Below are 17,027 nucleotides of genomic sequence, written 5' to 3' on the forward strand. Positions count from 1 at the left end.
TAAAGTTTTTAAAACCCTTTGCACATAAGCCAGATACCCAACAAATAATTTTCCCAGAAAGTTCACCAGGTTGTCCTGGCCAATTCATCATCAAGAAGGCTTGAGTCAGTTAGTAGGAGGTAAGTAACTGATCTTCTGCATACTAGAAAGTCTGGGGCTTGACTTTATCAATATTAGGTAGTGGGGGGGGGGGAGCTGGGTGGCTCAGTGTATTGAGAGCCAGGCCTAGAGACCAGAGGTTGTAGGTTCAAATGTGACCTCAGACATTTCCCAGCTGTGTGACCCTAGGCAGGTTACTTAACCCCCATTGCCTAGCCCTACCACTCTTCCAAGGCAGATGGTAAGGGTTTTAGAAAAAAAAAAAAGAAGAAGACTAGGTAGTGGGTGAGAAAGAAGTTGTGCTTCCCAGCAATATCCATAATAGCTTTTCAAATTAAATGAGAGTTTGTGGTTGTCAATTTCTTAAGTCTTGCTGTGCTTAATGGTATTAATGGGCAGTTACCACTCTAAAACTAAGGATGTATAGAGTGTATTGCTGCCTCAGTCTAAATTTGTAAACCATACTCCATCAACCTGCTTCTAGGCTACCTCTAACATAATGGAGGGAAAATTCTTAATATCAACAAGAAAAATACCACACACATTTTTGTGTGGGAAATGATACAATTGTTTAACAAAACAACTCCCTAAAAATGACAACAGTAGTATGTGCTAACCAAGCATATACTGGGTAAATAAAGGCAGAAAACAAACTAGGTCAACACTCAAAGAGCTTAAATTTTACTGATAGAATACATATAAACACAAAATAAACAAAAATTAAAAGCAAAGTAATTGTGTGGAGTGTGGACAAAAGAACACTATCTGGGAGATCAATTATATCAGGGGTCCCCAAACTACTGCCTGTGGGCCACATGAGCCCCCCGAGGCCATTCATCTGGCCCCCACCGCACTTCCAGAAGGGGTACCTCTTTCATTGATAGTGAGAGGAGCACTGTGGCATTGCTCATGTATAGTACTACCTACTTCCTGTGACATAATCCTTTGTGTGGTGCCTTGTTGTAGAGTAACTGAATGAGAATGAGGCACCACACAATGGATTATGTGGCTGCACAATGGAAGACATCAGCATTGTGGGGGAGAGGATTCCACACTGTGTATACTGGGGCTCGGTATAGTGGTGACAGTGATGGACCTCTGCCAGGTGTGACAGGCCTATCACAGCCAGCGCTGCAGCCTCCACTATCCCAGATAGAGGTATACAGATTTGTTCATGTTTTTTAATAGTCCAGCTCTCCAATGGTCTGAGGGACAGTGAACTGGCCCCCTGCGTAAAAAGTTTGGGGACCCCTGAATTCTGTATTCTGGTTTATGATAGCACCAGAATGAGTTAGAGTGATAAAGAATATCTACAGATAATGGGCAGGACAGATGGGTGAATGTGCAGAGAAAAATTTAGAATAGATGTCAAGAGAAATGTTCAAGCAATTTGAACTAGAATGGACTGCCTAAGAAATGGTAAAGAACTCAGGGCTTCAAGAAGTGGCAGAATATCTACTTATCAAATTGGATAAAGTTGGGTTTCCCTGAGGCCCCTTATAACTGTCAAATACTATAAAAATCCAAAAAAGAGAGTCTAGGAGGAAGGGATGAACACTGCAGAGGTCAAGGAGGGTCACTGGATGGCTCATCAAATTAAAGTTTTGGTTCGTTTGTTTTTAAAGGGTGAGTAGACATGGACATATTTGTATGTAGTAATAAAGGAGCTAGTGGATTAAAAAAAATTTTTAAGGAAAAATAAAAAGGCAGGATGATGGAAAGGGCAAGGTCCAGGAGGGGAGGGAAGGGTATGAGATGAAGGTTACAACTAGAGGAATTGGTATTGGCCAAGAGAAATCCACCTCTTCCTTAGAGATTGAAGCTGAAAAGAAGAGAATGATGGCATATAGAGAATTTCAGGTGTAGAACTGGAGAGGAAAGAGCAGGCCTCTATTTTCTCAGTAACTATAAGGTGTTTCAATCTCTGTTCAAAAGGAAGTGGGAGGGGGTGGTATATGTAGTTTTAAGAGGAAATATGAAAGGTTTGGAGCGGACACTGAGGAGGGCAGCTGAAAGTCAATCAGGGAAGAGTAGAAAAGGACTGCTGTGTAGCAGCAATTGGTATTGGGCATTACTGTAACATTTAACTTTAGGATCCTGATGTTAAAAAGAACATGAATAGACTCTTTTTCACTAAAACAAAAAAACTGGCATTAAACAAATTTCCAGGCCAGTAGTCAAGATAGTATATTACTTCCTACAAATTCAGTGACATGAGTAAAACCAGAAAAGGCAGAGTGAGGCTATGGACTGGAGCTTAATAAAAGAAGATTTTTTTTTTTAAGTGGGAAGGAGACAGCTGTGAAGCTGTGGACTGAGAGCCAGTCTTAGAGATGGGAGGTCCTAGGTTCAAATCTGGCCTCAGATAATACCTACCTGTGTAACCCTGGGCAAGTCGATTAACCCCCATTACTTAGTTTCTGGTTCCCGGAATCACAAAGTCAAAGAGTTACTAGTAATGATAACAGCAAGGCCATATCGGTCCCTTTGTATGGAAAAAGTAGCATGAAGGTGATTGTGGAAGTTGACAAAGTGGTAGGCCAGTGTCTAGAGACACTGGAGGCAAACCTTTTTGAGAGGAGGGCCAGGCCCTGCCCCCCTTCCAGGTGCTGTGCCCCTCCCCCCCACCTAGTGCTGGGTGTGACCCCCCCTTTTTCTCACACAGGAGAGGGAGAAAGAGCTCCCATTGGGCTGCTGGGTGCAAGGGGTAGGTGAAGTGAAAAAATGTTATCAGGTGAGGTGGAGATGGGGAAGGAACAGCTCTGCCTAAGTCCCTCTGCCTTTCTAGTAACTAACTGGGGCAGGGGCAGCACAAGTGCCCATAAAGAATGCTCTGTGTGCTATCTTTGGCATCCGTGTCATAGGTTCACCATCACCGGTCTAGAGGGTTGTGCATTGAAATTCCTAAATATGATGGTAGAAATTGGAATTGAAAAGAAGACTATGAGCGAGTGCCCTCAACAATGAGAAATCAGAGAATAATCTGAACACTGGGGGGATGGGGGTGGGAGGGAGAGGGGGAGAGAGAGAGATTGGGTTTCCTGTTTTAATTTGTGAAGTGATAGGGTGTTTTCCATTAAGACAAAGAAGATGTTGAAAGCCAATTTAAATTGTTTTTTTTTTAAAGTAATAACTGGTAACATTTGTAAGGAGCTTTAAGGTCTACAAATCATTTTATGTAAAGTATCTTATTTATTCTTCACAACAACACTGTGAAATATATATAAGCACTGTTATCCTCATTTTAGTTATGACCACACAGGTCTATAGGGAAGAATGATTTTACAACTAATTAATTACATGTTATTTATGTGATGATTTTAAAAACCTAAAGGGAAGAATACTTTTTAAAAAGCAAAGCATTTAGAGGAAAAGCACCAATAAGTAACTGATACTTTAGGGAACAGTGCAAAATATAATCTACTTCACAAATCAAAATTCAGCAAGCAAAAACTAAAAATAATTTCTGAACACATATTTACTGGTTTCTCTACTAAAATTTTTTTTAAACCCTTACCTTCCGTCTTGGAGTCAATACTATATATTGGCTCCAAGAGAGTGGTAAGGGCTAGGCAATGGGGGTCAAGTGACTTGCCCAGGGTCACACAGCTAGGAAGTAGCTGAGGCCAGATTTGAACCTAGGACCTCCCATCTCTAGGCCTGGTTCTCAAACCACTGAGCTACCCAGCTGCCCCCTCTCTACTAAATGTTTGCATGTACCAAGCAGATATTTGTATATACACACACACAAGCACATATACAAACCACTATGGTGTATAGTTGCCTCTTCCAGAAGGAAGTTCCGTCACTTCTGGGAGTTTTCTCAGGAAAGGATTACCCCAAAACTAGGAGTAGTCCCCTGTCTTCAGATTAACCATGTGCACAAGCAATTCCCTTTATTCAATAGACTTGTTAATAGAAAATACATGACCCCTTTCAACAATCTAACCCATAATGAGTTTAGAAAGAAAGGGAAATGTATTTGATTATTTTAGCCATATATCAAATTTACCAAATAAAAGAAACAAACCAGAGCCCATAATTTCTACACTTTTAGACTTGAGCTGACATAAATCATTTCTTTCTAGATAACATGACACCTGCAAAGCATTTTGAAAGATGGAGAAAAGATATTTTGGATGTTAAGTTTCTGATAACTTTGCCTCTCCCACTTGCTTACTACAAAGCTGGTCCCAAAGTTCTGTTTGGTATATCATGGAAATTAAAGATGAAAGCTGGAAATTTGGAACTATGTCCAAAGGGCGATAAAAGACTGTCTGCCCTTTGATCCAGCCATAGCACTGCTGGGCTTGTACCCCAAAGAGATAATGGACAAAAAGACTTGTACAAAAATATTCATAGCTGCGCTCTTTGTGGGGGCCAAAAATTGGAAAACGAGGGGATGCCCTTCAATTGGGGAATGGCTGAACAAATTGTGGTATATGTTGGTGATGGAATACTATTGTGCTAAAAGGAATAATAAAGTGGAGGAATTCCATGGAGACTGGAACAACCTCCAGGAAGTGATGCAGAGCGAAAGGAGCAGAACCAGGAAAACATTATACACAGAGACTGATACATTGTGGTACAATCGAAGGTGATGGACTTCTCCATTAGTATCAATGCAATTTCCCTGAACAATCTGCAGGGATCTAAAAAAAAAATACTACCCACAAGCAGAGGATAAACTGTGGGAGTAAAAACACCGCTGAAAAGCAACTGCTTGACTACAGGGTTGGAGGAGATAAGACTGAGGAGAGACTCTAAATGAACACTATAATGCAAACTCCAACAACAGGGAAATGGGTTCGAGTCAAGAACACATGTGATAACCAGTGGAATCATGTGTCGGCTATGGGAGAGGGAAAGGCAGGGGGGGGGGGGGAGGGGGAGGGGAGGGGAGGAAAAGAAAACGATCTTTGTTTCCAGTGAATAATGTATGAAAACGACCAAATAAAATAATATTAAAATTAAAAAAAAAAGATGAAAGCTGGAGGAGAAAGGAAGGACAGCTAAATGGCAGCAATGATGTTCTGGGTACTCAGAATGAGACAAAATGCCCTACTTCACTATAAAAACCTCAGTCGCAGTTCTAAAAGTGAAATGGAAACTATATTCTCCAGAAATCAGCTTGGCCTCAACCTCCCACCCACACAAAATCTGATGCATGACAGGAACAGAAAACTGCCTAACTTCAAAATTCTCAGGATTATCTAAGTGGTTAATGCTGTCTCTTGGTAAAGACTTAAAAGGTCAGGACAATGGGCTTTTCTTTTTTAATGGAAATTGTTGAAAAAAAAAAAACCAATGTAAATGTAGAAGTACTCTAGGAATGACTTCCTTTAACTAGACTAAAGAGGGCATACACTGAATGACATTATGGCCTCTTGCTTTTAACTTTCTGGATTGGAAACATCTCTAATACAGGAAGGAGAAAGATAGTATATACTATTGACATTACCAATAAAGGAGGAGTAGGAACCATCACAGAATTATTCCAAATTGTGCATTTCCCCATTTCAAACCAACTATCCTTTTAGAGGAAAGCATTTCTGTATGCTCAAACCTGTATATCCCAGGCCTCTAGTAAGAAGACAATTACATGACCTCATTTCTTGGCTTTAAACTGACATTGAGTTGATACTCAAAAAATAAAGGCTGTTGGTTTTTTTTTTGTTTTTTTTTTATGTGGACTCAATATAATTGGTAGATGTCTCCATCAGTTAACCAAATACTTAAAAAACTCAAAAAAGGTGGTAGTAGCTATACTATGCTGCAAAAAAGATGCTAGTTAATGTTAGTTCAACTGTTGATTCAACTGTCCCTGATATTTGCTGTAATGATGAGATGAGATTTTATTGTACAAATTCTATGGCTTAGATCCCACTAAAATTGGTGCAGAGATGAAAAAAAAACGGATGAAGAGTTGGGTTTTTTTTAATCAGTCAAGCTCTTGACACTTGACATCTTTTCAGAAAAGCTTTTTAAAAGAAAAATCTGGGGCAGCTGGGTAGCTCAGTGGATTAAGAGCCAGTCCTAGAGACGGGAGGTCCTAGGTTCAAATCTGGTCTCAGCCACTTCCTAGCTGTGTGACCTTGGGCAAGTCACTTAACCCCCATTGCCTAGTCCTTACCACTCTTCTGCCTTGGAGCCAATACACAGTCTTGACTCCAAGACAGAAGGTAAGGGTTTAAAAAAAAAAAAAAGAAAAATCCCAGGGGGCAGCTGGATTGAGCTCAGTGGATTGAGAGCCAGTCCTAGAGATGGGAGGTCCTAAATTCAAATCTGGCCTCAGACACTTCCCAGCTGTGTGACCCTGGGCAAGTCACTTAACCCCCATTGCCTAGCCCTTACCACTCTTCTGCCTTGGAGCCAATATTGACTCTAAGATGGAAGGTAAGGGTTTAAAAAAGAAAAAAGAAAAATCCCACCATGTTCAGTCATACAAATGAAACACACACAAGCAAAATTGATGAGAACAGAGCAATAGTCATCACATTTACTGGGAAAGGATCAAGAAACTACACACTTCCTGCAACCCTATCAACAATCTTTCCTGACTAACATAAGACAAATCTCAAGTAGGGGAAATAAGAACAAATTCCCATACAATCAAAAAGTTCAGCATGAGGATGGATCTGTTAGTATTTGGCTAAATGCAGAAAAAAAGACACAATTCTTCTCTAGAAAGAAGTTTGAGAATTAGACTCTACTTTTGGAGCCTACCTTACACTAAAAAAAAAAAAATCTACATTCAGACTTCCCTTGGGAAAACAAATGCCCAATGAAGTGCAACTCAACACTACTATTCACCTAGAAGGCTACAACTTGAAAGAAATCTCCAACAGTCCTGGAAGAGTATTATTTTAGATTAATTAGCTCTTAATTATCTACATATGAATTATCTACCTCTGGATTATTTGTTTTCCCTTGCCATACATCTCAACTTAATGACTATTTCATTATCAGTTGGTTTAATATTAATATAACAAGTTTAATAATAATCAAATCAAAATTAGGAAGGTAAACAGATGCTGTTGACCAAAAAAAGGGGGAAAAAATCACCATAAAGTCAAAAACAAATTATTTTCTGAATCATCAACTACTCAAGCAAATAATCTATTCCAATAATCACCTCTAATACTCAAGATTATTAAGATTATTAAGATTATTACCCCAGCGAGTTAAGAGAAAGACTTGGTTTAAACACCACCTAGAGTAAAAAAATTCCTGGAAATCATCGGCACCATTTAAAATCAGAATCATTAGAACTGGAAGGGGAGTAATGCATAAAACAGTGAGATTGGGGTCAGGTTGTAAAACTCTTAAAAGTCAAAGAGAAGTTAATATTTGATCCTAAAGGCAATAAAGGAGTCATTGGAGTTTATTGGGTAGGAGGGATGGCATCACACCTAAACTTTGAGAAAATCCAAGTGTGGGGTTTCCCTTAATGGATTTCCCTGACCAGCAGGGTCCCACAAGGGAAGGGGCTCACCTTTGTGATGGGACTCGAGGAGAGGTAGGAACCGAGAACCAGGGTGGAAATGAAAGACACGGACAAGTCAGTGGTTGGATAGGGCAGGCAATCCCTATGATACTCCCTTTGATAGGAAAGTATGAGTACAAAGGAACAAGAGGTGGATGAAGAGATTAAGATAGGAAATGCAGGCCTGAGATGGTTACAGCCTTGGGGAAGGAGGTCAAGGAGAGAGACATAGTCATTGAGGAGCCCAGTGGAGCTCCATGGAAGGGGAGAAAGGCCAAGAGGAAGTTCATGGGATTGCCTCTGAATTTATTCCTGTCCTGCTTGGGCGGTACTCCCAAGGACGTAGTAACCACATCACAAAGTATAGACAATTAAGATTGGGTGGCAAGGTAGAGGGAACACCTTTGGGCGTGTAGATTGCAAACCATGGTGCTTTCTGGGGGAATTGAGTCCGAGCATGTTAATGAGTTTGTCTTAGCCAAGGGCCGCATGGCCAGTTCAAGGTTACATTCACAAGCCTCATAGGTATAACCTTATGCTTGGAGACACGGTAACCATACAGTCATTTATATTTCATAGATGTGAATATGCTTGGGATGCTACACCAAAATCACTTTAGCCATTGGGTATGTCAAGGTGTAATCTAGAAACCCCCAAACTTGTAGCCTAGTAAGATGTGACGAACCCCAAGTTTTAGGACTAGCTTGTAAGTTGGAGACCCCAAAGCTTGTTGTATTTGTTCCCTGTTCAAGTGAGAATCCACCCTGAAGGCAATCTCGGGCTAGCAGTTTCAGACTGAATAATGGACCCTAAGGTAAAAAACAATCTCCATCAGGTGGGGCCAAGTCCTAGCCAAGTGACTCTTCCAGTCTCCAGAAGCCTCTCCCACTGTATCACACCCTCCTTTACAAGGATAGAATTTAGGACCTTCAGCTTAGGAGACTGCCTACTAGCCTTCACCTTGCTTCCATAATAGTTGAACTGGGGTCAGAAAAAGATCTCTGTAATTTCCTGAAAGTAATTCAACCCACTCTCCTCTTTTTCAACACTGGGTCAAGTTCTGTCCCAGAAATACACACTGCTGGACAAGCTCTTTACATGATGTCTATCCAAATGGAGGTTGAATTCTGGGCAACAGACATTCTTTATCTACTTCTTTCCTATGGATTACAGATTTCTTCCAAGAGGTTCTGTGATGTTTTAGAGCATCTCTGAGTACTTCGCTATCCATAGGTAAATCCCTACTCAACTTGGTCTCTGTGCTGGAGCCCCTCTAACAGTGACAAAGAGAGCTTCATATTTTTGTGCTTCATGTGATGTTTATTATAGTGGGCAAGAGTCCATAGAATCAATGTAATGAAAGGAGACCTTGCAGTAAAAAATGTCTATAAGGCTTCTTCATTTTGTTCTTCCAAATCAACTACTCTTTTCATAATCAACAAACAATAAAGTACAATGGGACTTTATAGTCCAAGATGTGGTTAGATATTGTTTTGTTAGATATTGTTAGATATTGCCTGTAAAAAACATGCTTTTGTGTTCCCTTCACATGCCCTCACTGAGGATGTCCTCAGTTCGTGGACAAATGAATCTTAGGAAGATATTGTATAGGATAGGAGAGTAGACGTATAGGTTAGAAGTCTTTAATATTATTTCAGTTGCCTTTTTGGAAAGGGGTGTTGGGGTATTTATGAGGTTCGTGGGTTTTACCACATCTTTGGTATCTTTCCCTTCTTCAGATACCAAATATATCATTCCCTTTGTGAAAAAAGAATTCATCTCCCTTTGGGGCTTTTTTTAAATTTAATCAAGCAGAGACTTGGACTTCCCCTTCCTCTGTTTTAATTTAATTAATCAGGGACCTGGAGGTTCTTCCATTGAGATGTGCAGGGATAGACTAGCCCACAGTGAAAGGAAGTAGAAACCAAGAGGAAATTAATCCTACAGGCACTGCCCCACCCCAGGCAAGTTAAGGAACTATGATTGGTTCTTGAGATGTGACTGAGAGAACTAAAGAGTGAAGATAAGGGTATATAAAAGTATGACCAGAGGTCTGAGGAGGCATTCAGATTCCCATTCAGATTCTGGTGGAGACCCAGATTCATTCCTGCATTGGTGACTTGGATTTGGACTCTGGCTCTGATGACTCTTGAGGAAGAGACTGAATTTCTGGCTGGAGATTGGAACCGTGTCAGTGGTGAGCTTCATTTCTTAGGAACTGTACTCAGGGTGGTAAGCTAGGCAATTCCTTATCTCTTTCCCTACATTTCCCTCTCTTTACTATCTCTACTTTGATTAAACTAAATTGTTAAAGCTACTAACAGACTCATATTTTAACTTCAATTATTACAATTTGGTGACCCCTTTTTAACTTTTACACCTTAATGCCCTTACAAATGTATACTCTTCTGCTACATAGATTTCCAAATCAGCTTCTTTTACTGTCTTTGTTCTCCTCAGTGCCATTTCTACCCCTTCTATTATTATCTGATGTTAGGGTACAAATGTGGTGATTTTACTATCCATGATCCCTGGCCCTTAATATTATTATCCTTGAATGCCCTTGGGATAACTGTTTAGTTAATATCTTGATGAGCTTTCTGTAAACTGGTTTTACCCTATAGTGCTACTCTGCTTCATGAGATGATACTGCATATAGTCAATGATGAAACATTTTTGCAACTTTACTGACAAATTTTTATTCTAAACCTGCATTGCCATTGGCAGTCATCTCCTCCTTTTTGGCAAGTCAGTTGGATGCTTCCTAAGGCACTTTCCATACTCTTTTTTAGCTTGTTTTGGCAACCGATTTACATTGGTTTAACTTTTAAAATTATAATATCAATAGTGGTAGAGTAGGAGTTTTATAATGGTTAACTATTTAACCTTCAGGAAAACTTAAATGACAAAACTGAGGTCCAGAGAAGTTGACTTGACCAAGGTCACACAGATTCAGGGCTGAGAAAGAAACCCAGGTTCTGACTCCAAACACAAGCCTTCCCCACTTTGCCAAAGCTGCCTCCTTTTCTAAACCATAAAACAAATTTGTCTCTCCTGTAGAATAGAAATTAAGCATCATGCAAACGGCCACAAGTTGATCACCATGAATGTCTGCTTGGAGAAATAGCCTATCCATCAAAACTAATGAAGAGGGAAGATAACAGTGTTTGGAATACCCTACTTAATTGAAAGGGAAATAAGACTTTGGTGATGATTTGACTTGGATCAAAAACACTATAGAGAGCAGCAAATACTCTCAGGAAATATTTTATTTTGTATGGAAAGAAAAGAAGGGATCCCACTAAGGGATATTAGGAAATGTATACAACTAAAACCAGTATTACTAGAAAAGGAGTAAAGAAAACAATTTTATGTTTGTTTGAGGAGTATTTAGCTGCTTCATAAATTTAGAATAATTTTTAGAAAACAGTGTTTGCTAACTTTTTCACTAGACACAGTGAGATAAAGGAATCCTTCCTTTACATCATCTATCTTCTAGCCATTTTCACTCTAAACATTTAAACACTCTAAACATTGTCAACTGCTACAGTGAAATCTAAAACAAATTAGTCAAGGTTATAATTTCATGGAACAATCAATTAAAAAATAGCTGGAATACCAATGGAAAACAAATCATTTTAGGAATTGTAAGATACAAATTTAAAATCATTTCCAATATGGTTACCGCCTAACTGAATTTGCTGTTACTCACATATACCATCCATCTCCTGCCACATGACTGTCTCCTATCCCTGGAATTTAAGAGCTTCTTACTTCTGCCTCCTGGAATTCATTCAAAGCTATGCTTAAATGCTATTTCCTACATAAGCTTTTTCTTGATCTTTCCCAAATCTTAGGGTTTCTCCTCAAAAAAAGATTATCAGGTATGTTTTATAGTTATTTATATTCATTTATGTTGCTTCCTCCTTTAAGCTTATAGAGGACAAGTACTATTTCTTTTATGTCTCATTCCCATCACCTAGCATAGTACTTATCACAAGGAAGGCACTCAAATGCTTATTGACTGTTGAATAATAATGAATAAAATGGCAATTGTAAGTTAATAAGGAAGTTTAAAAGGCCACAAGAGCTAAAGAAAGACCTTAGCATAATGGGTGGACCCTCTGGGAAAGACATGAACCTTTATGGACAACATCAGTACAGAATGAGAATACATGGATAGGCTGCAAGATGAAAGATCCGAGTATGCTTTAACCAAAGTGGCCACAAAAAGCTATTCTAAGCTTGTAAAAAAATCAATGTAGGACCACACATACTATTCTTTCTTTATATATTATGTATAGAAGAAACTATTAAGATTATCTAGTCTATCCCTGTAAACTATTCAAGAGGAATAGCAACCTATTTTTAAGAATTATAAAGAACAGCATCTTCTCTATAAAAGGAAAATGTACCTTATGTCACTTTTTAGGAGTTTTAGTAATCCCAAAGAATTATACATCAGCTATTATTATATGAATGTTATGAGTTGTAAAGAATTATTATTATTGCCTAAACACAAATCAGTAACCCATTCCCAATTTCCTTTACCAGGAATTGCTCTAAGCATGAAAAGGGAACAACAATCTTGAATTGTTTGTCCTCAAAAGTTACATTTTTTGAAAACCTACTATAACTCAATCTCTCAGTGGGTTCTTTTTTAATTTAGCTAATTAATTTAGAATATTCTTCCATGATTACACGATTCATTTTCTCTCTCTCCCCTCTCCCAGAACTGACCAGCAATTCCACTGGATTATACCTGTATTACTGCTCAAAACCTATGTACATATTATTCACATTTATAATAGAATGATCTTCTAAAACCAAATCCCTCAATCATATACCCATATAAAGAAGTGATAAATCAATCATGTTTTTCTTCCACTTTTCTTTACCCACAGTTCTTTGTCACTATCAAGATAGCATTCTTTCTCCTAAAACCCACGGGATTGTCCTGGATCACCACATTTCTATTAGTTAACAAAATCTATTACATTTGATTGTGCTACAATGTTTCAGTTTCTCCGTACAATATTCTCCTGGGTCCCCTCATTTCACTTGGCATTAGTTCACGGAGGTCTTTCCAGTTCATATAGAAATCAAGCAGTTCAACATTCCTTTTAGCACAATTGTATTCCATCACCATCACATGCCACAATTTGTTTGGCTATTCCCCAATCGAGGCACACCCCCTCATTTTCCAATTTTTTGTAACCACAAAAGAACAGCTATAAATATTTTTGTACAAACATTATCTCTTTGGGGTACAAACCCAGTAGTGGCATAGCTAGATCAAAGGGTATGCAATCTTTTAAAGCCCTTTGGGCATAATTCCAGATTGCCCAACTCCACCAGTTCACAGTTCACAACTCCACCAGCAATGCATTAGTGTCCCAATTTTGCCACAGTTCCTCCAACATTATTTTCCTTTACTGTCAATATTGGCCAATCTGCTAGGTATGAGGTGGTACCTTAGAGTTGTTTTAATTTGCATTTCCCTAATCAGGAGGGATTTAGAACACTTTTTCATGTGATTATGGATAGTTTTGATTTCTTCATCTGAAAAATGCCTATTCATATCCCTTGATCATTTGTCATTTGGGGGAATGGCTTGATTTTTTGTAAATTTGACTTAGTTCCTTATATATATGGGAAATTAGACCTTTGTCAGAGTTTTGCTATAAAAGTTTTCATTTACCAATTTTGAATTTATTTTGGTATAGGGTGTAAGATGTTGATCTAAACCTAATTCTTAGAGGGTTGCTTTCTTGACCTAACCATATCCTGGAATGGATTATATTCCCTTCAGCAAATAGACACAGGCTAAGCTATTTTAACAGAGGCAGTATTGTGAATTTTAAAATCTCCATCTTGCTTGGTTTAGCACCCAAAATTGTTCACACCCACATTACACGGGCATGTGCTAGTCAATGACAAATCAGAAATAACTAACTGCCCACCTGGGCTGTCCTAAGCCAAGCTTGAGCCACCATTGGCACTTGTGAGGCACAGGAAGGGAGAAAGCAGCTTCTAGAATTCTCGAACTTCCTGTGGACAGGGCTAGACGGCAGCTCCTGCTAGAAATGTGAGTCAAGGACTGATTCTTTTCTACCTTGGCCCTTTGGGGCTAATCTCCCTCTGGCTTGGCCCTTTCCCTTTTCTCCTCTCTCTTTCTCCCATTGTGATTAAACCACCATAAATTCCATTCTGATTTGAGTGCCATAGTTTTAATATTATAACTATCTTTAAAGGGTGATAATTTTCATTAAAACCATTGTCAAACCTGAAACAGTTTTGATACTGAAATCTAAAATCCTTTTTAGCCCTTACATCTATGACTCAATCAATCAAAAAGCATTTCTAAAAAATTGCATCAGTGTGCTAAACTTTGAAGATGCAAAGAAAAAAGTAAAAATAGCCCTGGACTTCAAGATAGCATTCTAAAAGAGGGATCAAGATGAACACAAATAAATATGTACAGAGTATATGAAACATGAATACAAAGTAGTTTGGGGAGGGAACACACAGAGCAAGAAGCAAAACATTCCAAGCATGGTCAACCAGTGCAAAAGCACAAGGACAGAAGAGGGTGTGTCGTGTTTGAGAATGGGAGTGTCATGCATAAGACTGGAAAAAAGGATAGGGGACAGGTTGAAAAGAGCTTTATAAAACCAGGAAATCATATTTGATCCCAGAGGTAACAGGGAGCCACAGAGAATTGAGTACAGGGTCAGATCGAAGTCATTCTAGTGGCTGTGTAGAAGAGAAAGTGAAGAAACAGGAGGCAAGGAAAATAAATATTGCAAAGGTCTAGGATAAGATGTTTGTGGACCTAAACTTAAAAGAAGGAAAGCATAAACACTATAGATATTGAGAAGATAAAAATAACAAGATTTGGCATCCAAATGGACACATGGAGCAAATGAGAAGGATGACTAGAAGGGCAGGCAAGACTTGTCTCACTAATAGAAGAGGAAGTTCTGAAGAAGAATGGATTTAAAGGATAAAGATTTGTTTTGGATATCTAATGTGAAATGCAACAGACAAATGGTGATTCAGAATTTAAGCTACAGGAGAACTACTACATATATTATACTAAATATATAGATGTGAGTCACTGGCAAAGAAATGGCAATAGATAATAGAGAGTAGCAGGCAGATAGTATAGGAGATAGAGATGTGAACTTAAAATCACACTACCTGTATGATCTTGAGTGAGTCATTTAACCTCTTTCAACTTCAGGTTCTCATCTGTAAAATGAAGATAATCATAGAACCTACCTCAGAGTTGCTGAGGAGCACATAAAATAACATAAGTATTTTGCAAATCTTAAAATGTTTTATAAATTGTTATCATCAATGGAAGCTGATCAGGCTACCAAGGGAGAAAATTCAAAGAACAAAAGACAAGGGTCCTGAGAAACACTCAGTTAGCCAGTGTGACATCAAAAGCCAATTCAGCAAGAGGCTAATAAATAGTGATTAAACAAGTAGGAAAACCTGGAAAGAATAGTGTCACCAAAACCTAGAGAATATCAGTAGTTGGTGATTTAATACAATTTAAAGGTTTATTAAGGTTTTGAATTGGACAAGCCTTCACTATAGGGCCTACCTATGCAGGAAAGTCTCTAGCAATAATCCAAGAACTGCTTCCCAAGGAGTGATTTAAGCCTACCACAGATGACTAAAGCCAAAGATATTTGCGATAAAGGTCAGGTGTCCTAATCTTGCCCAAATAATACAATATCCCTCAATATTCAGAATCACCTAAGAGAACTGGTTTTAGGACTTTGTACAGCTTAAGTGTTTGCTTTAGGCTCAAGTCTCTCTGGCAGGATACAACAAATCTATTGGCACAACAGAAACACACAAACTAAAGCAAGACTAAGGTTCAGCATCATCTTGAAGAAATATTTTTTTCTCAAGGGCCATAGCTAGTACAGTTTGTTTCAAAATCTACTTTACTATTGACATAAGCCAACTGAGTACTTTTCCAAAACATAAGCCTCTTGAAAAGAGTAAAAGGGCTTCAAATGATTTACTCTTCCTCTCTTTCAGGCTAGAGTTTAACTGAATGGGGATTGCTTCACATGCCAGGATATGAGGAATGCAGTATGTACAAGATACCAGCAAGGCTGATTCACTCATTGCGTATCACTTGTAGTAAGGATTACAAAAGACCCAAAAGTTAGTGAGAATATACTCGGAACCCAGAAAAGCCTGAAGAGAAAAGCCACGCAATCACTGACCACATCCTGGTACATGAATTAGGACATGAAATGAATTCATTCCCCAAAGCTCTGCGATTGCGGCTGCTTGGAATGGACACATGCGATACCTTTAATCCAGCATTAGGACCAGAATAGTGACCTGGCAGCTGGTCAAAGCAGAACCAGATGCAGGGACGCGGAAGGAGGTGGACAAGAGCTACTGACCTCTCGCTAGGGGGTTAGAAGCCATTGCGCGGAGTGGGGCAGAACCCGAGGCAGGGGCGTGACACGGGATTGGTGGGGAGGGGCGCCAGGTCCCCGGGGCAGCAATGGTAGGAACTGAAGTCCAAGGCCCGGGAACGGGAGTGATCTTTGGGAGCCCGGGGACGGAGAAGTAGGAGCAGCAGTCTCAACGCTCCCTCGCGCCCAGGGGCCAAAGCGGTGGAGTCTCTCCAACCACGGCCCCTCCCCACTCCGGAACCCACCCACCCCCCCCACTTACCTCCGGCCGCGGCGGTCTCGGTTCCTGTGGAGTCGATCCGAGAGGCGGCCCAGGAGAGCGGCCAGCCCCGGTCGGCCAGGTAGGAGGCCCAGCAGCCGCCGCCAGAACACCGGGCCAGCCGCCAGCGCCGCCATGGAGACTCCCAACTTCCGCTTCCGGCTCCCAGAAACTTTATTGACAGCCCCGGAGCGTGGCCAGAGAACCCAGTCTGGACCTGTGCCTAGACCTGGGTTTAGGGTTCTGCTGTTGGGGTGGGGGAGGTGTTGATTGGAGAGAGCTGAGGTTGGAGACTGGCCCCAAAGGAAAGGAAGTTAGTAACTGTCAAATAGAAAAACCGCAGAACTAAGTAGTCAAAATCTCTTTAGTCAAGGGGAAAAGGGGTTCAGCGCTACTAGGTTGCTGACAACAGAGCTGCTCCCTGAGATTGCACAGAGTCACTGACCCCTGGGAGGAACAAAGGAATTTGGGGAAGCTATATACCACTCTAGATGACCTGGGGGCTTGGATTGAGAGGGACAGTTGACTGACTTTACAATTGTAAGAAAGGAAAATGAGGAGTTCCAGACAGGAATAACAGTAAAGGGGCTGATGCCCTACAAAGGACACAAAAGGGAAAGACTCAACCCAGGGCTGGGCCGCCTAGGTAATGGACCTTAGCGTAGGGGGAGAAACCATAGGGACAAAAGAGATACTTAGCATTGGATGGGATTAGCTGTTCCCACCCAAA

General features: G+C 40.0%; 1 protein-coding gene and 1 long non-coding RNA gene across 8 annotated transcripts in view; one reads left to right on the forward strand and one right to left on the reverse strand.

The window, feature by feature from the left end:
- The window catches only part of PGS1 (phosphatidylglycerophosphate synthase 1), a 54,575-nt gene extending 37,850 nt beyond the window's left edge, over nucleotides 1-16,725 (reverse strand). For 3 of the 7 annotated variants that reach the window (XM_056817404.1, XM_056817408.1, XM_056817407.1), the window contains exon 1: nucleotides 16,301-16,466. In XM_056817404.1, the coding sequence (XP_056673382.1) occupies nucleotides 16,301-16,434 (134 nt within the window). In that variant the 5' untranslated portion in view covers nucleotides 16,435-16,466. Of the gene's footprint in view, nucleotides 1-14,788; nucleotides 14,840-16,300 lie in introns of all 7 variants that reach the window. The other 4 variants (XM_056817406.1, XM_056817403.1, XM_056817405.1 and 1 more) reach the window with 4 other exon arrangements.
- Nucleotides 1,061-15,885, forward strand: LOC103102275 (uncharacterized). Its single transcript, XR_462286.2, has 2 exons — nucleotides 1,061-1,257; nucleotides 15,647-15,885. It is a non-coding gene; the product is annotated as an uncharacterized LOC103102275 (long non-coding RNA).
- Nucleotides 16,726-17,027: the final 302 nt, after the last annotated feature.

Source organism: Monodelphis domestica, chromosome 2 (genome assembly GCF_027887165.1).
Source record: "Monodelphis domestica isolate mMonDom1 chromosome 2, mMonDom1.pri, whole genome shotgun sequence".
NCBI classification, from domain to species: Eukaryota; Metazoa; Chordata; class Mammalia; order Didelphimorphia; family Didelphidae; genus Monodelphis; species Monodelphis domestica.